Source organism: Histomonas meleagridis (assembly GCF_020186115.1).
Source record: "Histomonas meleagridis strain 2922-C6/04-10x chromosome Unknown contig_177, whole genome shotgun sequence".
Lineage (NCBI taxonomy): Eukaryota > Parabasalia > Tritrichomonadida > Dientamoebidae > Histomonas > Histomonas meleagridis.
In genome coordinates, this window is record NW_027150794.1 from 1 (window position 1) to 26919 (window position 26919).

General features: G+C 27.6%; 6 protein-coding genes across 6 annotated transcripts; 3 read left to right on the forward strand and 3 right to left on the reverse strand.

Annotated features, from left to right (window-relative positions):
- Window positions 1–3360: 3360 nt before the first annotated feature.
- GO595_002340 (Ser/Thr protein phosphatase) lies at window positions 3361–4590 on the forward strand (the record flags this gene model as incomplete). Its single annotated transcript, XM_067915239.1, has 1 exon — window positions 3361–4590. The coding sequence occupies one exon, from the start codon at window positions 3361–3363 to the stop codon at window positions 4588–4590; it is 1230 nt and encodes a 409-aa protein (XP_067777457.1).
- A 3053-nt stretch (window positions 4591–7643) lies between these two features.
- GO595_002341 (Transposable element Tcb2 transposase) lies at window positions 7644–8321 on the forward strand (the record flags this gene model as incomplete). The annotated part of the gene is made up of 1 exon (XM_067915240.1): window positions 7644–8321. The coding sequence occupies one exon, from the start codon at window positions 7644–7646 to the stop codon at window positions 8319–8321; it is 678 nt and encodes a 225-aa protein (XP_067777458.1).
- Window positions 8322–10089: 1768 nt separating this feature from the next.
- Window positions 10090–10683, forward strand: GO595_002342 (small GTP-binding protein; the record flags this gene model as incomplete). Its single annotated transcript, XM_067915241.1, has 1 exon — window positions 10090–10683. The coding sequence occupies one exon, from the start codon at window positions 10090–10092 to the stop codon at window positions 10681–10683; it is 594 nt and encodes a 197-aa protein (XP_067777459.1).
- Window positions 10684–14563: 3880 nt separating this feature from the next.
- GO595_002343 (Adaptin N terminal region family protein) lies at window positions 14564–17515 on the reverse strand (the record flags this gene model as incomplete). Its single annotated transcript, XM_067915242.1, has 1 exon — window positions 14564–17515. The coding sequence occupies one exon, from the start codon at window positions 17513–17515 to the stop codon at window positions 14564–14566; it is 2952 nt and encodes a 983-aa protein (XP_067777460.1).
- A 2816-nt stretch (window positions 17516–20331) lies between these two features.
- Window positions 20332–20679, reverse strand: GO595_002344 (Thioredoxin family protein; the record flags this gene model as incomplete). Its single annotated transcript, XM_067915243.1, has 1 exon — window positions 20332–20679. One exon carries the CDS (start codon window positions 20677–20679, stop codon window positions 20332–20334), a length of 348 nt encoding a protein of 115 aa, XP_067777461.1.
- Window positions 20680–26034: 5355 nt separating this feature from the next.
- On the reverse strand, window positions 26035–26544 carry GO595_002345 (TRNA binding domain containing protein; the record flags this gene model as incomplete). The annotated part of the gene is made up of 1 exon (XM_067915244.1): window positions 26035–26544. The coding sequence occupies one exon, from the start codon at window positions 26542–26544 to the stop codon at window positions 26035–26037; it is 510 nt and encodes a 169-aa protein (XP_067777462.1).
- Window positions 26545–26919: the final 375 nt, after the last annotated feature.

Here is a 26919-nt window from a genome sequence, read left to right on the forward strand (position 1 = left end):
CGAAATGAATTTTTCGGAAATGTTATGAAAAGACATGTTATTTGAAATTGTAAAAAAGTGGTTCCATAAAAAAATTCAATGTCGCTGTATCTCGAACCAACGACCTTTACAAAAAAGTGACACTCGAAAAGTGACACAAAATTTCTGAGGGAAAAAAAAAAAAAAAAAGTGAACCCTTTTTTTTGAACCCTCAACGAAACGAAGTAAATTAACATTTTTCGGATGATTTTACAAAATAAAAAATTAAAGCTAATTTTAAAAAAATTTAATTTTTTATTTTTAATAAAATATGAGTTGGAAAACTTGCGTTGTAAACCGAAATTATGAGATTAACACAGAATACCCTTATGCCATTAGAAGAAAAAATGATAAAAAAGTCATTAAAGAATTTTCAATAAAAACTACCGGTTATATTGCATGTAAATTAAACAGAAAATTATATCTTAAGCATCGTATCGTTGCGTTACAATTTATTCCAAATCCTGATGACAAACCTTTTATAGATCATATAGATCACAATCGTTCAAACAATCACGTTTCAAATCTCCGTTGGGTTTATCAGTCAGAAAATCTAAAAAATACTTCTTCATATAGCGATAGAGCTTTTGAATTCTTCGACGAAATCAATGAAGATTCAATTGAAATTTTAGAATACGGTAACCATAAATTTAAAGATTATTATTATGATCCTGAGCTTGATTCTTTCTTCTTCTGGAACGACATTAAATTTAGAAAATTAACAATCTGTTATGATAAGCGCGGTTTGGCATTTGTTAGAGCGTATGACGTGAATCATAAAAAAGTACAAGTACGTTATAAAAAATTCATGAAACTTTACGGATTATTATAAAACTTAGTTTAAATAATTTATTTTTTTGTCATATTCTTTTTGCGTTAAAAAAAAAAAAAAAATGCTTATTTTCTCCGATTCGTTGAGGGTTCACTTTTTGGTTAAAGTTAACCCTCAAAATTTTAACGGTACTTTTTAAGTTCAAAACACTAAAATCCACATAGAATTTACAACTTTCGACAGAGAATTAACATTAAATTCTTTCCGATAAATCAACCGTCAACTTTTGCGTTAAAGCCTTCAAAAAATGCTCATTTTCTCCGTTTCGTTGAGGGTTCACTTTTTGGTTAAAGTTAACCCTCGAAATTTTAAACAGTACTTTTTACATTCACAACCTCAGTTAATAACAACTTTCCACATAGGATTAACAACAACAACTCAGCCGGATTCATGCATCACACATTTTAAATATAAATGTCATCATGAATTTAAATATATTTTATTACTTTCAATCAAAACCAACCGATTTATGATAATTCAATCGATTTTAGCCGTTCATCCTTTAGTTTATGTAGCGCGGGTGGGAGCGAGTGCGTAGCACGAAGCTCACATAGCGCTGTGTGTGTGTGTGTATTTGAAATAATTTTTTGGATAGAGTAATAGGCATTACTAAAATGATAATTAAAAAATATACAAAACAAGGAGAAGTTCATGGACGAACAATAAAGGATCGATTTTGGAAATATTCGCAATTTAAATTCACAGCAATAACAAAAGGATGGGATCTTTCTAAGTATTCATTAGATCATTGTGAGTGTGGTTGGAATGATTATTATTCAAGTATCTCATATGTGAGATTTCCATGTATACATGAAATTTTTAATAATATATTCAATAGAGCACCATCACCATCAGAGCTTATTATAGAATCTTATTCACAAATAAATGAAGTAAAATTAATAGAAACACAAAAAGTAAGAAATCTTCCGAGAATATCAAATGAAATAGATACAACAAAAATGCCATTAGAATCTAATGATGAAGAAATTTCTCACAAGGTTTCAAGCTTCGTATATGAGGGTCCAAATACAAAATATGCCAAAGAAGAATTCTGGAAAGTGGTTCGCGAACTGAAGGTGATGTATAAAATTGATAAACATGATGCAATTGATATTGTTATGAATGAGTTTGCGCAGTGGGGATCAAATAATGAGCAAACTGCTTCAATAACTAATATTGCTCATATTAGAATTTCTTGTTGGAGTGTTGGGATTAAGTTTAAGGAAAAGAGGGATAAAAGCCAACGACAGGGTAACAGTGATACACATTCTTAAAGTCTTTCACATATGAATAAACATCGAAGGTGAATAACAAATATTTTTGTTTCAATACATAGTTTTGAGATTTAGTAATATACTTTCAATGACAAATGCATTCATTGCACGATAAAAAGAACAGAAAGCTCAAGGAAGATAAATAAATATTTCCATTCTAATAAAATAGTATATAAAAGCTTTGAAATATTCAGATTTGGTGATAATACAATTATCTTTGGCTCTTCAAAGCCTTGTTTTGGTCTGAAAACGAGTGACAATCAATTTTAAAACACTATGGTAGATAGTTAACTAAATCAGCAAGTATAATATTTTGTTAAATACTTTTGTGTTTAAAGCGGCGTTCATATTTAGCTCTTGGTAAACAAAAAGGTTCTTTCATTATTTTCTATAAATCTTCGTGAAGTCCAATCATTTGATAAGTCCGAGAAACATGTTTTAGAAGAAATGGTTTTTTGGCGCTCAATAAACTGCGAACGAACTATCAGAAAAAATATTTCAATGCATTAATTCAAAATATTCTATGAGGTCTTTGATGCCGAAATTTCAATTAAACATCACTTGTTCTATGTAATTTTAAGTTTAATTTGTTAAAAGTTCATTGCGAAATTTTTATAGTCCTAAAAATTTCCTTGAATTGACAGAAGGTTTCATTGATATTGCAAAAATACTTTTAAAACATGACCAAATCGATGTTAATTTAAAAGTAATTTAAATATTTTATTCGAAGATTATTTTATTAATTTGATGTTTTAAGATTATATCAGGTATTCAAATAAAGCAAGAATTACAGCAATCATGATTGCTGCTTCGAATGAGCATAATGAAATTAATATGCAAATATCTTTCTTGGGTGGAAGGATATTGATCTCAATGATCCAAATATTTGCATTATCCAATTAATAATCTTCCTAAAAACAATATATTTTTCTATATTTTTAATGTTTGAAAGTTCATACGATTCTTAATTTATTTTTAATTTTATTAGAAGAAATGGATTTAATGAAATTTCAGATAAGGTAATTTTTGTTCAACAAATTTTTTATTGTAGTGAATTTTTTCTTACTGAGCATTTCAGAGATGTTCAAAATAACACTCAAGTGAGTTATTTATACAAAAAAGTGTCAGAACTGTAAAATGGGGCATCCTGTTGTTTAATCGTATTTCAATTTAGACAAGAAATATTTCAATTGAAAAAGTGGGTTGATTATCAACCAAGAAGCCAAGCAAAATCAAATGAAAATCAACCCAAATATTCCAAAATATAGAGCCCTTCTTGATGCATACCTTAGTGTTTGCGAATCAGATATAATGAAGTATGCAGAAAAAGAAAAACAATTAATTCTTCCTATTCCTGAACAAGATTTACTTCAAAAACTTTTCCAAGAAGTCAAAAATCTTTTTATGGCAGAGTCTACAATGCTTGAAATTAGGTCTCCTTGTATTATTGTTGGTGACATTCATGGACATCTTCTTGATCTCTTACGCATTATCCAAAACTTTGGGTTACCAGGACCTATTCGTTATGTATTTTTAGGGGATCTTATTGACAGAGGAGAGTTTTCAATTGAAACTCTTATAATCGTTTTTTTATTGAAAGTATTATTTCCTACACGAGTTTTTATCATTCGTGGCAACCACGAATTTGCAACCCTTTGTAGCCAATGTGGTTTTCTCAGTCAAATGTTTGCTTTTTTTGGAGATATGTTATTATATTATCTTTCAATACAAACATTTGAATACATTCCACTTGCAGCTCTCATTGACAAACAGATCCTCTGCATTCATGGAGGTCTTGATCCTAATCTTAATAATGTTGATCAGATTCGTTCAGTCAAACGACCTATTTCTGAGTTCACAGGAGATTTTATAGATTCACTTGTGTGGAGTGATCCAACAGATAACATTGATGACTTCGAAGTGTCAAGTCGAGGCTCAGGGTACACTTTTGGGTGTAAAGCATTGAAATCGTTTCTATCGTCCAGTAAAATTGAGATGCTTGTTCGAGGCCATGAATGTGTTTTTAATGGGTGTAAGTATCATTTTGATGGCCGCCTTGTGACAGTTTTCAGTGCCTCTAATTATTGTGGGATGGTTGGTAATGAAGCCGGTGTATTAGTCATTCATAGTCCCATGAATTATGAAGCCAAAACATTTCCACCATTAAAATGGTTGTTACGTACAGAAGTTACATTCATTTCGATGAAATCGAATGTTACTAAAAAGGTGATCACAAAGTCCGAGATCATCCGCACAAAGAAAACAAGAGAATCTGCTTCAACGCGTCCATTGCATCCAATTGTAACAGCGCCAATGAAAGAGACAACGAACTCCGCAAGACAACTTCCGAAGCTGGAGCAGAATCAAAGTCCACGAAAAGAACAGAAAAGAACACAACAGAGAACAAGAATAACAAAGTTAACACGACACGCCGGAACGCCGAAGTTGTTGTTCCAGTTTTCTTAGTTTGAGAGTTGTCAATTGGCAATTTATTGTAAGTAAAGTGTTAGTTATATTTGTAATTCTTTATTTAAAATTTAAGTAAATTGTTCATTTCCATTTCGATTAAGAAGTAACTGAACAATTTCTGTATGATTAAACTCTTTTGCACGCATAAGTGCTGTTTCATTTGATTTGAATGATCTCCAAATATTGTTGTAAAATTCCAAAATATTATAACAAATTTCAAATAAAATATTTAAATATTTTTGGCATTGATGTTAATTCCTTCTTGTTCAAGAAGCATTTTGAATATTTCTATGTTGCCAGTTGCTGATGCAAACATAAGTGCTGTCTCATATTCTATTAATAATTTCCAATTATTCTTTTGAAATATAAAATTATTATAATAAACACCAAATAAAACAAGCATATATTTTCAGCATTGATATTAATTCCATTTTTTTCAAGAAGCATTTTAACTATTTCTGCATGACTATTTATAGTCGCAAGTATAAGTGCTGTTTCAAATAATTTAAATAATTTCCAAGTATTATTTTGAAATATAAAATTATTAAAATAAATACTAAAGAAAACAAATAAACATCTTCAGCATTGATATCAATTCCTTCTTGTTCGAGAAGTAATTTAACAACAACTGCATGACCTTTAGCAGATGCTTTTATAAGTGCTGTTTCAAATAATTTAAATAACTTCCAAATATTATTTTGAAATACAAAATTATTAATATAAATACTATTTAAAACAAATAAATATCTTCAGTATTAATATCAATTCCTTTTTGTTCAAGAAGCAATTTAACGATTTCTATGTGACCATTTTCAGATGCTAACATAAGTGCTGTTTCAAATGACATAAATAACTTCCAAATATTATTTTGAATTATGAAATTATTATAATAAATTTCAAATATTATAAATAAATACCTTTTGCATTGATATCAATTTGTTTATGATCAAAAATATATTTAATAAGTTCAATATTTCCTGATTTTGATGAATAAACTAAAATATCTTCTGGAATTTCATGTTCTTTAACAAAATATTTTATAAGAAATATATTCCCTATTGTTGCTGATTCGTTGATAATATCATTTGTGATTTTCATTCCTCTTCCAATTAAAAATGATAAAATTTCATAGTTATGATATGATATACATTTCTTTCCTAACTCCTCTAAATTGTTCATTCTAACAATTTCAGATATATAACGAAAAACATCATTTCGATGAAACATAATTGCTGCTTCATATGCATCTTCAAATGATGAATGATTTTGTTCACATAAATGAATGATCTCTTCATTTCCACCTGCAACTGCATATTTACCTGTATTTTCTACTTTTGCACCATTCATAAGTAAATATTTAAAACATTTGACTGATGAAAAAAATGCTGCATAATCAATTAATGTAACATAAGGATAAACTTGATTAACAAATGAACACCTTTCATAAAGAGATGGTTGAATATGTTGATTAAAATTAAAATTATTTTGTGAAGATATCTCTTGAAGTTTTTCTATTTCATCATTTCGAATTATTTTCGCTATTTCACTTGGATTATGGCCTTCTTCAATTAATTTCTTATGAAGTTCAAAATTGTTCTTTGAAAGTTCTTCGAAATTTTCTAAAAAAGCTTGACAAAATTCATCATTATATATTACTTTATTTTCTTTTTCTGTTTTATAATGCGCAAAATATTTTGATATTTTGCTTTTAATGATATTTTTATCAATTAAATTTCTTTCAATCATTTTTTGAATTAAATAAAGTGATTCTTGTGAGTTATTTCCATTTATATAATTACCAAATATTTCTAAAATTTTAGAATTATTAGAATTGATTTCTTCTTCTTTTGTTTGAATTGCTATTAAACAATTTAAATATATATCAACATCATTTACATATTTTGTAACCAATAATGAATAAATAATTTGGCTAACCATAAGGTTAAAAGAGTAAGTGTAGTTATGATCATAAAAGTCAACGAACAAATTAACAGTTTGCATTATGTTTACTTTATTCAGAGAAAAAATAACACTTTGGATATTTTGAAGCATTTTCATATAGTTTAATTTTGTGGATTGCTTTTCTTTTTTTGTATCCATGAAAGATTGTGATATGAAATCTGAATAGAGTTGTAAGAAAAAATAAGCAAAAATAAGTTTAATTATGAAAAAGTGGGAAATTGACAAATTTACGTCAAAATTTGAATAAATAATTATCACTTTTTCAATGTGATGTATTTTGCCCACTGATCACTTTTTCATATTTAATTTGTATTTTTGCCCACTTCTCCCTCGTGTGAAAGGATAAAATAAACGGTTTTATCGATATTTATCGATATTATACTGATAAAAAAGTGACAATATGCATTCAAAATTTTCATATCGTTCTGAACGATAGTATTTAAAATTTCATCATAAAAATAAAAATATCTTGTGAAAATGGATATATATTTATGCTAAATCAAACTGATAGTAATTACAATCTAAGGAGGTTATATTTTCTATCTTATTCAAATGGTATATTCATAAAATTGATTTTCGAAAATTTATAAGCATTAATGAGAATGCTATCAAGATAAAGTAGTCTAATTGTGGTCACACATTTAGTGCATTTGCGATTAATAATCAATTTCAAACATCGCGAAACTCCACATTTTTTCAAAAAGTGGTATCGGTCGGTAGTATTTTAGTGTACTATTACTTGTTGTTACTTTTTAAAATATCTACTTTTTGATTATTTCATTAAAATAATTATCGCTTTGCTCAAAACGTACTTTGACATAATGCTAATATTGCAAATTTCATATGATGAAATTGAATATAATTATCAGCCCTCATATAAAACGATTTAAATTAATGTAAAGTATTCTACAATAAGTTTCCCACGTAAAGCTATCAAATAACTTCCGCAGACAAGGAACATGCTGGCGACAAAAACAACAATAAAAAGAAGGCAGGAAATAGCAAAATGGATATACCTAGGGTATTCAGATACGGACATTAAACGGATGACTGGTCATGACCACAAGACTGTAAAATTGGTTCGAAAAATGATTAAAGATGGGGAAGACATTTGCTTTCAAAAAACAAAACTTGAAGCCCCGACGAAGATTACAACAAAACTCCTGGAATTTGTTGATGATATGACGAAAGCAAATCCACGATTATCAAATCTTTCGTTATCAGTCTTTGCTAATCAATCTGGAAAATTCAACAACAATATAAGCGAATCTACCATCATGAGAGCAAGAAAGATTCTAGAATATCGATTCAGCTACCCATTGATTTCATTTGCACTTACAGAGAAACAGAAAAGCGACAGTTTATCGTTTGCACAAAAGCATTTGCAGCTTGGAACCGACTGGACAAAAGTGCTGTTCACAGATGAAAGCTATTTTTGGCTCAACGAGGATCATCGACCTCTTTATCGAAAAAAAGGCGAGAAATGTCCTGGAGTTATAGTTACTGAAAAAAAATTCCCAGATAAGGTTTTGGTGTTTGGTGGGATATCTTCCCAAGTCAAAACAAACCTCATCATTAGTGAAAAAGGGACCATTGACCATGTTTCCTATGTAGACGAACTGATAGATGGAAGCGGTTTGATACCGCATATGAATGAAGTCTATGGAATCAAAGGTTGGATTTTAATGCAAGATGGAGCAACCGCTCATACTTGCAGAGACACTATATATTACTTAAGAATGTACGTTAACATTCTAGTAGACTAGATTTCAATGAACCCAGATTTCAATCCAATTGAGAATCTATGGGCGATTATGAAAAGAAAAGTTCATGAACTTAAGCCGAAAACCATTGATGAGCCATGTGCTGCGATATTCGAAGTCTGGGATAGCATCTCCCCTGAAATGCTTCAAAATCTTGCAAACTCTATGCAAGACAGACTGCAACAAGTTATTCGCAATAATGGGGATCATACCAACTACTAAAAAAAACAAATAAATTTTGAATTCTTCAATAAGTTCCCCAAACGATAGAACTTTTTAATATAAGTGCGAGGGTTATTGGCCTAAAAAAGTGTATCGTTCGGAAAACTTATTGAAGAATACTATAAATATAGTCAAATAAAATTGCATTTGATATAATTTACCAATTTATATATTCTTAATGCATTTTGAGTTCCATCCACAGTGTTTGAATGCTTGTTTATTAACGGTATTATAAGTTTAGACTGAGTTTCGAAAAAAATATATCAATTATCATTCACACTAAATTTTAATATTATGCATAATTATATTCTAAATATTATTGGTAAATTATTTATAATCAAAATAGTTTGGATATTCATAATTATTCATGAGAAGTTTTAGTTTTATTGATTTTTATTTGAATGCTATCGTCGATTACGATACAAGAAATTTGAATACAAGTTCGTCACTTTTTTTATCAGGATAATATCGATAAAATCTGATATTTTTATCAGCTGATAAATATCGACTGATAACGATAGAATATCGATAAAATATCGATAACGGTTTTGACATTTATCAGCGGTTTATCGATATATCAGAGCCCAACCTTGTTCATAAGAGTGATGTCATCACATTGGTGAAAAAATCGAAAGCAATTGACTTGAGAGTAACGAATAACCGTCAATTTTTGTCGATCTGACACTTCGAGTAAAACACACAAATATGATGTAAAGTATAGAAATCATGCTGAAAAATTAAAAATTGATTTGAAACAGCCATAATTATATAAATAAAAATCTGATTAGTAGGTAATAACTTCTATTTAATTTTCTAAAATTTCAGAAGACAGATTTTTTAATTTTTTTTATACATAAATTAATGTTAAATTTATACGATTTTCAGAAAATTGTCTTGTGAATTTTTTTTAAATTAAATGTGCTATTGTGGGTGCATTCGGTGTTGTCGTGATTGCCGTTAATTGGTTAGAAATCAAATTTACCTTGAGAAAAAATTATTTGAACTTTTCACTTCATCTTTGGATGAATATGACTCATCACCTTGAAGGAACCATTGTTAACAGCAGGTATGCTTTATAATGATTAACAACCTTTGAGTTTACGAATGCTTTAATATCCATTGAGAAAACATTCATTTTTCAAAATTAACGTACAGTTTTTGACCGTTTATTTATCCGAGCACGTTTAAAGTGCTTTTGGCAATTTCGAATATAATGACTGCTTTACATAACGATTATTATATCAATGTATTGACAAAGAAAAAACGATAATCTCATAAACAAAAAGTTGACCATGATGTGGTTTATTGACACTTTTTCGCCCACTTTAAATCGTTATAATCTCCTAATTATATTTGTTTACATGTAGAGAATATCATTATTGTCAATTGTTATCCGAACTAAGTGAAAATAAACAAATCATATATGTATAATTCGATGAATTATTTAAAAAATTGTGGAACCTCCTCGGAAAGTAGAACGTTAGAAATTTCAAAAGTTTATTTTCACTTGTTATGACATTAACGGTTTCGTTTTAAAAAGTGGCATTAGATGCAACCTCAAATCCCAAGAGTCGTCATGATTGGCGATTCTGCTGTTGGTAAAACATCAATCGTAGAACGCTTATGTAAAAATAACTGGAAATCAGATACTGTACCAACAGTGTCAACATCTTTTTTTGTATTAAAAGGAGACCCAGATAATGAGCATAGTCAAGATATTCAAATATGGGACACAGCTGGAGCAGAGCGTTATCGTGCGCTCAACAGTGTTTATTACCATAACGCTACTGGAGGAATTTTAGTATTTGATTTAGTTTGTAGAGAATCATTCAATTCATTAAGTTCATGGATCGATGAATTTTCAGGCCTTGCGCAACCTGGGGCAATAATTGTTGTCGTGGGCAATAAGTTAGATTTGTATGAAACATCTCAAGAAAGAGTTAATCTAGACGAGGCTGAAAAATGGTGTAAAGTTAAAGGCCTTAAATTTATTGCAACGTCAGCATGTAGTGGAACAGGAATTCAAGAACTTCTTGATTATATCATGTCAGTAATTTCACAAAAAGAAATATCATACTTCCCTTCTGCTGTTGCACTAAATAATGCACCTCAAAAAAGTAATAATGGGGGATGTTGCAATTAATTTTTGCTTTGTTTCAAATAATCATTTTTTGAAATATTAAAATTTCTATCATTAATAAATCCAATGTTTACATAGATTTCATTCTGTGCAATATGTAAAGTGATATCCGACTGTCGGATTTGATTATATTCGGGTAGAATTTTGATTAACTAAATATGAATAATATTTGCAAATATTTTCATATCCATTGCGCGTTGGAAAGGCTAGACACTTACTTTCATTAAAAATATTTTACTTATAAAATTGTAAGTGATACAACCATTGTTTGACAAACTCCTTTTTATTCAATTAAAAATTAATTGATAGCAAATATTTGACAGGTTCTTTTTTTTTTTTGAAAAGGAACAAACATTGTGTTAATCCCCTACAGCTTCTTAAATCATTATACCAAATAATTTTCAGTATAAATCCCAACTGTATTGAAAATTGTGCCGATTTGTTAGTCGAAATTTTTGATAATAAATATCCCTTTTCTTTTAATTATGCAATTTGTCAGATTATTTATTCATATCTTATAATCAACATTGAAAAGGCAGAACTTTGTTTTGATTTATTAAAAGTTATTCAATCAAAAGAAGAAAATATTAAAGAAGAAACTCAAATTCTGAATATTTTTTCACAATTTCTTTTAGATTTAAATACGCAAGAATCAAATATCTTGTTGTTACAGATGATTGATAATAATTTAACTGATTTAACGATTCTAGAAAATAGTGATTCTTTTTATTTCATTCAGTACAAAGACAAATATGAATATGAACATATCATTAGATTATTAGTAAATAAATCTTGTGTTAATTTAGATGATATTGATTCTTTTATGGAAGATGATTTTGCACTTCATAAGAAATATGTTAAAGAAGGAGTCAATCCGGATGAAATAGCAACAATAATTCGGAATGATGAAATCGAAAAACTTCAAGAAATATCATCACAAAATGGTTTTAATTTTAATCAAACAATTAAACCATCACTTTATGAAAGATGTTCATTTATTAATCAAAAATATGTTTCATTAATTGATTATGCAGCATTTTTTTCTTCAGTTAAATGTTTTAAATATTTACTTATGAATGGTGTAGAAGTAGAAAATACAGGTAAATATGCAGTTGCAGGTGGAAATGAAGAAATCATTCATTTATGTGAACAAAATCATTCATCATTTGAAGGTGCATATGAAGCAGCAATTATGTTTCATCGAAATGATGTTTTTCATTACCTTTATGAAAATAAACTTGCGCCTGATATTGGTATAACACAAACTCTTTTAGAAAGTAAATGTCTCGAATTTTGTAATTATGAACTTATAGAATTTGTAGAAACGAACTTTACTGAAAGTAATAATGTTAAAGAGAAAATTTTGTGCGAAATTCCTGCTTTATCTATGAATATATATAACGTTTTATATCTTTATGCAAAGAAAAAATTATCAGTTAGTAAATTTATAGAATTACGGAATTATGATGTTGCTCAATTTATACTTGATCATAAACTTGTAAACATTTATAAAAAAAATAATTATTTAATATATTTCTCGTTGTTTTGATTTTTTTCTTGTTTATTTGTAATCATTGGATTTTTCTGATTGCATTTGAAACATATCTCATGAAAGCATGCAGAAACGATAAATCAAGAATTGTTAAATTTCTTCTTAATAAGAAAATTAATATAAATGCTAAAACTATTTGTTTTATCTTTTTGTTGTTTTTCAAGATTTAAATTTTGCTTTTAATTTTTGGAGTTATTTTTACCTATTTACTTGGTTTAAAACATCATTCATAATCCCACAAATGCATCAAGTTCTTCCTTAATTCTGAATGTTTTTTTTTAGATATTTAATATTTTTTTAAATTATTTAAGACTGCTATTATGGAAGCATGTAGATATGGAAATTATGAATCCATTAAATTCCTTTTACAACAAAATAACATTAATCTTAAGTTAAGAAACATTTATTTATTCATATTTGGTATTTATAAATAAAATTATGCGTTTCAAGTTCATGTTTAATATTTATTTATATTATATATAACACCACTTATGATGGCAGCGTTAGGTGGCAATGCCAAAAAATTTAAGTTACTTCTTGAACACGAAGGATTTGATATGAATGATAACGATATTTTTTTTATTTTATATATTATTTATTTAATTATTTTGTTGTTATTTCAATATAATATTTTTAAATCAAATAAAATTGTTTTTGACGATGTTATCAATAATTACCGTATAGAAATTCTTAAAATCATTCTTGAACAAGAAGAATTTGATGTTAACACGAAATCTATTTATTTGTTTTATTTAATATTTGTTTTAATAATATGATATTTCAAAATAATATTTGGAAATAATTTAAATTATTTAAAACATCACTTATTTGGGCATCTTCAAATGGTCATACAGAAATAGTCAAATTGCTTATTAAACATGAAGGAATTGATGTTAATGCTAAAGATATTTATTTGTTTTATTTAATATTGCGGATAAAGCACTTTTTATGACAAATGATATTGAAATTATTAAACTGTTCATAATGTATAAAGTTTCGGATATTTTAGATGAAGATATTCAAGTCCTATTGAAAAATGTTTCAGAAGAAGATGCTAATGAAATAATGAAATTACTTAATAAGAATCCAAATAAGAGATCTGACGTTTATTAGTTTTGTTTATGATTTTTTCCGAATATTTGAAAGCTCAAAATAATATTTGTAATCTTTTTATGTGTTTAAAAAGAAGTTATAAACATATTTAAAAATTTTTGAATTTATAAATAAAATAATATTTTAAGGCAGTTTTTAAGAAACATGAGAATTCAATGAATCATTTTTTATACATTTATTAAATTACCCAAAAAATCTAATAACTTAATATGGAAAACTTTAAATGTGATCTCTCACTTTCTGATTTCAATCAGATAAATCAAGATATATTTCAGTCAAAGATTTACTTCGGGACCTCAAATTAGAAAAATCGGGAATTGATGAAGTTCTTCTTGCTGGCGGCTCATCAAAAATATTATATATCAAAAAACTATTAAGTGAATTCTTTGGCAAAGCGCCGGTATGTAAGATTGATGTATTTTATACTATGATCATTAGCTGTAGCTATGGGCGCATCACTATATGCTAAAACAGTTCAAACACAGCAAGAAAATAAACTAAATGCTCCCGGAGGAATAAAGGAAGTTAAAAATATTTTAGCGCATAACATTGGAATAGAAGAAGAAGGTGAAAAAATGCGTGTTGTAATACCAAAATACAAACAAATCCCATATAAACAAATGCCAATTGTAGCTGTACCAAAAAAAGAATATCAACGAAATGCAAGAATAAGAGTGTTCATGGGACTCAGAATACACAAGTGACAATACATTACTTTGGGAAATGTTATTGGGAGGATTAAGTTCAAGAGAACGACCACAAATTACAATATTATTGGAGGTAACAAAGGATGGGATATTAAACATCTCAGTAAAGGATGATGTGTATAATGAAGAGTATAAAGGATCGGTAAAATATTGACTGAAACAATAATATATTTTTGTTGTTTTTGATGTGATGGACATGACATTAGTGGAAATTTGAGATCTTCTTTTCATCGTTTACTGTTATAACATTTACTAATGCTGATGTCATATAGTAATGTTCATTTTTCATGTCACAATTCGTTTTTTACCATATTTTTCTGTATTTGCCTGTGGATCAGTATCGCCAAAGCTGTACAACAAAAAGAGATTGAGATAATCCTTATGAAATGTGTGAAAAACGAACGTTAATTTTGAAGCACAACGATTATTTTCTATTGAAAATTCATTTTCTCTCAATTTTTGAATACAAAAAATTTGATGTTTCTGCATCAAATTTAACTACTTAATTTATTTATGTTTGAAGAATTTCGTTTTGTATCATATTAATAATCGCTTGTGTCAATGGCTTTGCCTTAGTTAACACCTTTATATCGATTTTATTAATGTTAAACTTTACGTGTACCAAAATCTTGAAAGGTGTTGAAAACAGAGAACCTATAAATATTTCTTCTGCACCTATTCTTTCCACAGTTTTCACGTGTAATGCCTGATTTAAAGTTGCCGATATCATATCCAAACTTATACCATTATTATTATTTCTATTTATCGTATAAATCAATTCAGATCCGCCTTGTTTCCAATATTGGCCGAATTTTTGAGTATTACAATTTTCCGGGATTATGAAATTACCCAAATTTATAGGCAAAGGTAAATTTGTCATTTGACTATTATTATATTTAATTACGCAATCGAATTTAAACTCAGGGAAACCATTCATATTATGAGGGAATTTAAATGTTGTCATATAATATATATTCTTTTGTGGAGGTAATAATGAAATATCTTGTGGATGTGTAATTATATCTTTAATTAATACATTTGGACCATTCACATCTATACTTAAATTAACTATTGGTGTTTGTTTTGTTGGATTATTTAAGACAATTATTATTGTACCACTATTAGCTGATATTGAACATTTTAATATTCCACTTTCATATATAGTAGTTAAAGGAGAAAATTGTAAAAATTCTTCGATTTGTTTTGGTAAAGGTTTAGACATTTCATTATTAACTTGTTCCAATCTTTGATAATCTTCTTCTGTTAAATTATTACCACCATAAGAACTAACTCCATATTTGAAATTAGTATTATATAAATTCTCTGGTTCATTATTTTCATTATAATTATAATTTGTAATTTGTCTTTTAATATTACGTTGTTTAGTATTACCAAATAATGATTCTTTCATCTTTTCTTTACGAATATCATTTTGATTTTGTTGAGATTTCTTTAATGACAATTGTTTAAATATCGAATTCTTTTGTTCCTTTTGAGTATTCTCATAAGTATTACTATTATTATCATTATAAATATCATTATAATCATTAATATCATTTCCTTCAGTAAGTCCATTCTCTCCCCAAACCATTTTAACTCCATTTGTATTTAATGCGATATCTCCTTCTTCTTTATTACCATTACTTTGTTCATTATTGGCGTCATCTCCATAAACATTTGGTATTGATTGATTATATGAATATTTAATTGTCGACTTCGGAGTAATTAATAAATCTGTTTCACGTTCATCTAATGGAATATATTCTTTAAGTCCTTTATTTTCTATTGCATCTTGTACAAAATCATCTAAAAATCGCATTTCAGGATCAAAATCTTCATTAACTTCATTGTTCTTAATCGAAGTAATTAATGTTTCTTTATAACTTAATAAGATTAATGCTTCGATACATATCTCTTGTACAATGATTGATTTCGATTGTTTATAATTCTCAAAGACATCGATAACTTGTTGAGGTATATCTTCTAAATCAACAATAATTAATAAAAGTGAATTCAATATATAATCACGAACACCTTCATATGCATCAATTAAATCACATAATAACAAAGAAACATATTGTAAGTCATATTCATCACTTAACTTCGCATATTTCCCAATGATTCGCGATATGATAATGACAAATACATTACTTAACTTCTTATAACTTTGGACGACATCAATATATAAATTAACAATTTCTCGTTTCATGTCATCATCACAATTCTCTTCAATAAGTTTTAACACTGAAAACGCTATGTTTGGATTTATGTTATCGCCGCCTAATACAAACAACTGTTCCATAGTCTTCGCAAACCATAATGGCGTTGGTGAATATTCCATAGCTATTGACGTGATTCGGTCAATGAGTTCGATTCGAATTCGTTCATTCTTTGTCCGTTGGAAAAATTTCAACATATTCAATATGATAATTTGCGCATTGTTCTCATTAGCCATTGCATGTAACAGACCTAATGTACGGAGTCGTATAGTTGCATCCGGATGTTCCAAGCAGTCAATAATTTTCGTTTGGAATTCATCCGCAAAATCAGGCATCGACTGTAATAATCCCAACCCGATGAAGTTAAGGTTTTGATCTTCTGAAGACATGAACAATGAAACAGCTCCACGTAATTGTGGAATATCAAATATATTTAACTTGATGCATGTTCGAACTGCTTCATAAAGTACAGAAGTAGTGGCTGAGCATTCAGTAGTCCCATTCTGTAATGAGTACACTAACAACGTAACGATCTCCTCATTGATTTGGGGCACATGTGGTCCCATCCTCTGAAAAAGTCGGAAGATGTTCGTTAAAATAAACGGCGCGTAGAGCCGCTGGTGGAAGTACTCCGTCTTCACTTGGCCTTGCTGAATAGCGTTGACGATGTGGCAGACGTCGGGCAACAAGTCGCATATCTGCCGTATGTTTAATGTGTTTTGTAGGAGTGTCGAAAAGGTATTGATGACGGCATTGACAATTGATAAATCGGGGTCTGATAAAAGACGAACAAGTTCGGGGAAGTATTCGATGATACAACTCGGGTCTTTCTTGACGAATGAATGTAAGCACATAACTGCCTTTTGACGAATTAATGGAACGGAATGTGTAAGTGCTTGGCCAACATAACCAATGACCGGTGGAATAAGATCAGCTGTGACGAGGTGACAGATTGCTGTGAGTGCTAATGACATTGATGTTGGATGATTTGATGACATATCACGTTGGATGGAATTAATTATCATGATAAGAATGTCGGACCGGGAATCTAATAACGCGGAACACGCGAGATACCCTAAGGCTTTGGTCATCATTTGACTATCTTGCGTAAGATTTACTGCATGAATCTCACCAAATGAAATATCATAGCCAAGAAGAGAAAGATGGAGAAGAGAAAGGACATTCTCATAAATGGTGGATATTTTATTGGTGGACTTGGATATGGACTCTTTCACTGAGGCCATCCATTCACGAACTATCCCAACCTCTTCCTCGCGGCTCTTGCATTCTCCGATTCTTAAACATATGTTACTGAATTTTTGGCTGAGTGTGATTTTTTTGACCCCGTGATGAAACATCGAGTTTATAAACTAAACCTCTCAATTTTTGACAGAACACATTGGATAAACGGTCGAATGAGGACGTTAGAAGTATTAAAATGATTTAATTGAACCAAAGATTTAAGACACCAACTAAACAATGGATGACACTTATTGAGCACAATATTTTTGATCAGAAAACAGATAAAAATTTATAGCTTAAAGATTTATTATTTGTTGAATTGATTTTCTGATTAATCAGTAAATGCTATTTGTTGTTATAGAGATCTTTATATTCTTCTTTTTTAAAAAAAAAATTTGGTACTTTCATTCCATTCTTTTAATTTTTAATGATTTACTTGAAATTTGAAATTTCAAAAAAAAATTTAACAAAAAATGGAAAAAATATTGATGCAAGGAATCGAACCTTGATTACGCTACTCATTTTCACATTCAAAATTGAAGTGATTACAAATAAGAAATGCGTGCCCTACCCATTAGACGACATCAATTTTATTAAAATTTTGCATTTGCTTTATTTCATATCATGTCGTTGAACAAACTTTTTTATGGTGATCATTCAAATATTTTTTTTAAAACAAATATTGAAATTTTCTTTGTTGTGTTTAAAATGTAAGACATGATTTGGATATTGCAACAATTATAAATATTAAATGTAATATTTCAAAACTACTACGAACTCTTCTACAAAGTTTTGACATATGTAATATGTGGTTTTTGCAATATATGTAATCTATCTGATGATATCAATATTTTGTTTACTTTTTTATATAGAGTCGCCAATAAGTAATAATATTCCAGAAACAAATCATATTGCAAAAAACATTAATATATATAAATTAGATTTATTCATAAAAAATATAGAAAAATAAATTCTATAGAAGATTCAAAATGAATTAATTATAGTTTTAGTCTATAGATCAAATATTATGAATTAGTCTCGTTAGAATATTTTTCTAGAACTCAAAACATCGTGTTGAAGATTTCATTTTCAAGATTACTATTTAAATAAATATAATGGAAAAGAAAGCGGAGTTATTATGTTCCGAAACACATTTAGAAATAAAAATGTATTTTGTGTTTTAGTTTTTGGTATAATTTTTCATTTTTATGTAGTTGTGAATTTAGATATTTCATTATTTCTTTCCTATAAAAATAAATTTCAAATAAAATATATTAATATTATTAGAATTAACTTTAATTCCTTCTTGTTTATGAAGTAATTTAGATATTTCTAATTTACCAATTTCAGATGCTTTCATAAGTACTGTCTCAAATTTGACAATTATCAATTTAGTTCATTATGCATTTTATTGAAAAAAAGAAGCCAACATTTTATATACAAATTATTTAGAAACAATCCAAATTAAAGAAGAAGAAATATCTCAAAATTATTTAATTTTTTGCTAGCTATATTCGTACATTAATACCAATTCACAAGAAGCATTTTATTTAATTAAATAAGAGAAAATGATAGAACGAAATTTAATTGATTCTAATATTACAAAATATTTTATACATTATAAAAATTAAACAAACGGCATGTTCAATTCATCATTTAAAGATGCATATAAAATATTATTTGAATCCCATCAAAATGATATCTCTAAATATATTTAAGAAAATAAAAATGTGAAACAAAATGACATTAATATGAAATTCAGATTAATATTTCGATATTCTAAAATAATATTTGGAAATTATTTGTTGTCTATACATTAAATGTAAACATTAACAGGGCCACTAGTCTAAGTGCTGACAGTATTACTTATTATGTCTTAAGTTATAAAGGTCAAACAAAACAAACAGAAAATGCAGCATGTGCATCACCGTTTTGCTTGAAATAATGAAATTTAATAACTTCGGAAAAGATGAACTTGGAATATAAGTTTCAGATAAGTCTATTTCATTAAGAAATGCTATAGTCGATATAAATAATTAAGATAATGGAGTATTACATCAGTCGGTATTCAATACAAAAAATACACCATTTACTTCAGTAGAAAATTAACGATAATTTGAATGAATTGAATTTCATTTTTATCTCTTTTTATTTAATTTTTACATAAAATTTTAAATTTCAACAAAAAATTAACAAAAAATGGAAAAAATATTGATGCAAGGAATCGAACCTTGATTACGCTACTCGTTTTCACATTCAGAAATGAAGTGATTGAAATAAGAAATGCGTGCCCTACCCATTAGACGACATCAATTACATTAAAATTTTGCATTTGCTTTATTTCATATCATGTCGTTGAACAAACTTTTTTATGGTGATAATTAAAATATTTTTTTTTTAAAACAAAAACACATTGTTTGAGTTTAAATAAAAAAATTTTTTTTATTAGTTATCTACATTTCTACTCGTCGAACAGTATCATTTCAATCATACCTTAATTTTCCAGAAGGTTGTGGTAACATTAAAATCGTTAAATTACTTTTTAAGAATGAAGTTATAAACATTTTACAAAGCTACAGATTTACAACCAATTGTTAATAAGATATTAACATCTGTAAAGAAGATTAAATCATCAAAACTCAATACATTAGAGAAGAAATATGCACATAGTCGTCTTTGTAGTGTTAGTTTAAAGTCACTTCCTATATCATTATCTGTTGAATAAAATATTTTATTTATAATAAATTTTCTTTTTCTTTCATTATTTTATAAAAGAATTTGTTATTCAAAAGAAAATATTTTTTTCATTTTATGACGTTTATAAAAGTTTATCAATTAATTCCTTGATCTTTGGAACATTCGCTCCAATGACTTTCCCGATTGGAACTGTGTCATCAACTTTTTCATTCTTTTTAAAAAACTTAACATCTGGAATAAGATCAACTCCAAATTCATATGAAAATTCTGGTGACTTATCAACATTTACTTTAAGGAATTCGACGTTAGGATATTGTTTAGCTATTTCTGGTAATGCTTTCCCAACAACTTGACAAGGACCACACCAATCTGCATAAAAATCTAGTACAACAAGATTACTCGATTTTTTGATGATGTTTTTCAAATCTTCTTTCGTGCCTGAAAAATGTTTTAAATTTGGGAGTGACATTTCTTTTTTGAGTTTCTTATTTCTTATTTCTTACTCATCGTCAAACAAACATTGTCAATATTAAAAAATTCATTTTATATTTTATATTTTATTCAGTATTTTTTATATTATTAAGGATTGTTTCATATTTATTAAAATTATTCGAAATAACTGAAAATCGTTCTTCATTATTAAGTTTAATCCATTCATTAAATACAATATCTTGATATGTAAGTTTCGAATAACATTTTAGAAAATTATTCACATTTTTACGTTTAGGATAAATTAATTTAAACCCTCCTCGTCGTTCTTTCTCTTCTAAATAATCTCGAATAATAGAAAAAATCATTAAAAACTGGTGATAACCATGGATGTTCTTTAAAACTTTCGATTAATTCACGACGCGTTGAATCAATCGAATTTTCATTCTCTTCTTCAATTGTTTGAAATGATGGACATGGTGAAGGGTCTAAAACATTACATTCAACTATTCGATTAATTCGTAATAAATCTAACATAAGTGGATATTTGATATTTTCATCAAGTTTAGAATTTTTGGTATTTAATGATGGTGAAATATTCATCTCAAGAATATAAGGTTTTAAATTAGAATCAAGAATTACATCAAACCCATACATTTCATAACAAATATTCTTGTTTTTAATGTTCCCTTGATGAACTTTTCGAATTTCATTCATACCTGATATAGTAATTGAAATAATACTACGTTCGATTTCTTTCATAATTAATTTACTATTGATATTTTGTGTTTCTAAATATTGTAAAAAATATTGTAATGATAATTTAGAATTATTAATACTTTCTTCTTCTTTATTATTTTGAATAAATTTTTCATCTGTTTTATTAATTGAATAATTAGTTAAATGTGATCGTAAATCTTCAATATTATCAATCGAATATTGATGTGTAGCAAAACGAATTAATCCATTTTCATGAAGATAAATTCGAAGTGGATTTAATGATGTAACAAGAACATATAAACGAATATCAAATTTACGTCCTGTAATTAAAAAAGGATTTATAAGATAATGTTGATAAATACCATTCTTAAATAATTTTGGTTTTTCTTTTGTATTTAAAACTTGAATACCAATCCCTCTTGTTGATGCTGATGGTTTAAATATAAAATATTGATATTGATCCCAATATTCATTTAATTTATTCTTATCTTTAGGATAAATAAATGTTTCTAAAAAATATTGTGAAAAATCTTTAGTACGTGAATTAAGTTCTTCAATTCGTTTTTGAAATTCATCTTTTCGTCCAACTAAACGTGACCCAATAAAATGATTACTTTTTTGATAATATTGTAATTTTTCATATTCTTCTAATTTAAATTGTCGTCCCCATGAAAAATTCCATCGATTTCCTTTTGTTCTTTGAAAACCTGAATGTCGAAGTGCTTTTTTAGTCGTACGAGTACAAACTTTATTAATAAAATATAATGGTTTTGGGTTATGTTTAATATCTGGTTCATTAGGTGTTGGAATTTCATAATAACAATAAGGAAGTTTTACATTTTGAAAGAGTTGATATAAATTATTCATTTGAAAATAAATAATAATAATAATAATAATAAATAAATAAACGTCTTCTTTATCAAACAAACATTGTTTAAATAAAAAAATTATGGATTTTTTTAATCTTACAATACCACAACAAACAACAACAAATAACAACAACAATAATAATGTTTCAACGAATCATCATTTTGATATTAATTTGTTTCGAAGTGAAATAAATCGAGAAGAAGAACAATCTTCACAACTAAATACTTCAAGTCAAGGAAATTTTTCAAATATAACAGAAGGAAATAATCTAAATCAACAACAAAATAATTTCAATAATTTTGGGAATCAAACATTTAATAACCAACAATCAAGAAATTTTGGTGAACAAAATATTCAACAACAACAACAACAACAACTTCAAAACATTTTTAACAATCAAATGAACAATCATGCACAACAAATATTTGATTTTAATAATCAAAATAATAACAAACAACAACAACAATTTGATTTTAACTTTAATCAACAACAAACAAATAATTACAATTTTACATCACAACGAAATTTTAGTGATTTCAATTTTACAAACAAAAATAATCAAAACAATTCATCACAAATTATTGATTTTAATTTGCCAACACAACAACAGCAACAACAATTTGATGATAAATCATTTCAACAAAATTCAGAACAACAAATTATTGATTTTAATCTTAAAGAAGAAGAAAATTCACGAAATAAAACACAAAATTTTGAAATCAATTTTGGAATTTCAGAAGAACAAAATAAATATAAAATTCAACAACAACAAACGAAATCAAATGAAACAATAACAACAAATAATAATAATAATAATAATTTCAATTCACAAAATAACACAGAAAATCAACAACGAAGAAAACGACGAAAAGTTCAACGGGAAACAACGAAAGAAACGAAAACTGAAAATAAATTTATGGAATTTAATGTAAATCAAAAGCAAAACACAAATAGTAATTTCGAATTTCCGTCATTTGAACCAAATAATGCAAAACAAAACACAAATAGTAATTTCGAATTTCCATCATTTGAACCAAATAATGCAAAACAAAACACAAATAGTAATTTCGAATTTCCATCATTTGAACCAAATAATGCAAAACAAAACACAAATAGTAATTTCGAATTTCCATCATTTGAACCAAATAATGCAAAACAAAACACAAATAGTAATTTCGAATTTCCATCATTTGAACCAAATAATGCAAAACAAAACACAAATAGTAATTTCGAATTTCCGTCATTTGAAAGTGGTAACAAACAGACATCGAATAATGATTTCGGGTTTTCAAGCATTGATGTTAAAGAAACAAAACAAAACACAAATAGTAATTTCGAGTTTCCGTCATTTGAAAGTGGTAACAAACAGAATTCAAATTCCGAATTTACGTTTCCATTGTTTGAACAAAACAATTCGAATGATAATAAACAAAAACAAGAAGAAGAACGAAAATCAGCGAACAGTTCAGCCAAAGCGAGCCTTAAGTCATATGATATATTTCGGTTTGAAGAAATTGATACGAACGAAGAAAACCAAAGTAATAAAACAAATACAAATACAATAGAAATGAACACACAGAACTCAAACAATGACTTCGGATTTCCTTCATTTGAACAAAATAATGTCAATAAAGATGAAAAGTCTCCAGAATTTAATCAAAAGCAAAACTCGAACAATGACATCGGATTTCTTTCATTTGAAAACAGCAACAAACAAAATGCGAATAATGATTTCACGTTTCCTTCATTTGAACAAAATAATACAAAACAAAACTCAAATAACGACTTCGGATTTGCAAATCATGAAAATAATAAACGAAACTCGAACAATGATTTTGGATTTCCTTCATTTGAACAAAATAATACAAAACAAAACTCAAATAACGACTTCGGATTTGCAAATCATGAAAATAATAAACGAAACTCGAACAATGATTTTGGATTTCCTTCATTTGAACAAAATAATACAAAACAAAACTCAAATAACGACTTCGGATTTGCAAATCATGAAAATAATAAACGAAACTCGAACAATGATTTTGGATTTCCTTCATTTGAACAAAATAATACAAAAACAAAACTCAAATAACGACTTCGGATTTCTTTCATTTAACCAAGATAAAGTAAATAAAGATGAAAAGTCCACAGAATTTAATCAAAAGCAAAAGCAAAACGCAAACAATGAATTTACATTTCCAACATTCGAACAAAATAATACAAAACAAATTTCAAATAACGATTTCGGATTTGCAAATATTGATAATACAAAACAAAACTCAAACAGTGACTTCGTATTTCCTTCATTCGAACAAAATGATATAAATAAAAATGAAATATCCGCCGGAAATAATCAAAAACAAAACTCAAACAATGAATTTGGATTTCCATCATTCGAAAGCAGTCGCAAACAAAATGCGAATAATGACATTGTATTTCCAAATATTGATAACAAAGAAGCAAAGCAAACATCAAATAATGAATATATGTTTCCATCGTTTGAACAAAACAATTCGAATGATAATAAACAAAAACAAGAAGAAGAACGAAAATCAGCGAACAGTTCAGCCAAAGCGAGCCTTAAGTCATATGATATATTTCGGTTTGAAGAAATTGATACGAACGAAGAAAACCAAAGTAATAATGCAAATACAAATGCAAATACAGTAGAAGTGAACATACAAAATGATAACAAACAAAACTCAAACAGTGAATTATCATTTCCAACATTTGAACAAAATAATACAAAACAAAACTCAAATAACGACTTCGCATTTCCAACATTTGAAAATAATAACGACAATAAACGAAAATCAAATTGCGAAATTGAAAATCCAAAAGATGAAAACAAAGAAACGAAACGAACATCAAACAGCGATTTGTCATTTCCTTCAATCGAAGATAACAATAAACACAATCCAAATAATGAAATGACATTTTCACCGAATGAAAACATAGAAACAAAACAAAACTCTAATAACGATTTTGGATTTCCTTCATTTGAAAACAATAATAATAAACAACATTCAAGTCATGAATTCACATTTCCAACATTTGAAAACAAAGAAACAAAACAAAACTCTAATAACGATTTTGGATTTCCTTCATTTGAAAACAATAATAATAAACAACATTCAAGTCATGAATTCACATTTCCAACATTTGAAAACAAAGAAACAAAAAGTTCAAGCAACGATTCGACATTTCCTTCATTCGAAAATAATAATAATAAACAACATTCAAGTAATGAATTCACATTTCCTTCATTAGAAAACAAAGAAACAAAAAGTTCAAATAATAATTTTGGATTTCCTTCGATTGAAAGTAACAACAAACAAAGCACAAACGATGAGAGCGCATTTCCAACATTTGAACTAAATGGCAACAAACAAAGCACAAGTAATGACTTTGGATTTGTTTCATTTGAAGATAACAATAAACAAAGCACAAGTAACGAAATTACATTTTCAACAAATGAACAAAATCCAACGAAACGAAAAGAAACGAAAGAAATCGAAACAAAACGAAATCCACGAAATGAAAATATAAATAAAGGAAACATACGAAAAGAAAACAAAGAAAACGTAAACATCAATACAAATCATTTAATTAATTTAGAAGAAGAGAATACGAAAGAAACGAAACTTTTCAAGATGTACATTAAAATTAATTTAAATAATAATTTTTGTCAATCGAAAGAAATTTCACCAATTTCGATTCCAACATTTCCAGAAGAAACAAATGTAAATATACAACGGAAAACATAAATAAAATTCATATTTATATTAAATGTTAAAAATATTTTTATTTATTGAAATGGACAATTTGTGAAGTTTGGTGCTGTTACATTTCCATAATCTGTATAAATATTTTCTCCTTTGTAAATAGCGTCACCATTGTTATCAATACGAAGATCATAAAGCATCTTCTTCCAATGTCGATTTCCATGATCAACTTCAAAGTCTTCACTCGTAGTATAATCTCCAAAATAAACACGATCACCTGCTTGATTATCAAGTGGTGGTTCTAAAAGTTCGATATGTTTATCATCTGGACCACAACCAAGAATAATCCCTTCACTAATTTCTCCTAAAATTTCGGTGGGTTCTGCATTTAAAAAAACACAAACATATTTCCCTTGAAGTTCTTCATGCGTATAAAATTTGCGTGCTGTACAAACAATATGCCGTGGACTTTCTTCTCCAACTTCAACTTCTAAACAATATAACTTTTGTGACCCTTCAATATTTTTAACTTCAACAATCTCACCTACACGACAATCAATAAATGTTGCTGCATCTGGAATTGATTTCGTCATTTTAACAATTTAAAAAAATAAATAAAAATAAAAAAAAAAATCCAATTTCTCTATCTTTGTTTGGACTTACTAATGAATTGTGATGTGAATTTTATCGATTGTGTTTTCGTTCATATTGTTGAATCCGACTAGTTTCATAAACTAAATTACGTTTGTTATTATTATTATTATTATTGTTTGTAATCGCTGTCTTAGGTCGAGATTTATTATTAATGTTCGAAACTTTCGCAATAATAACTTTGTTTTTTCGACTCGTTGAACGTGCTGAATATGGTTGAGCACGTGTTTCTTCTTGTCCATTTTGTTGTTCCCAAAATTGTGATCGTTGTTCTAAATAATTAATGGTTTCTTTGCAACATTTTTCAATAATTTTAT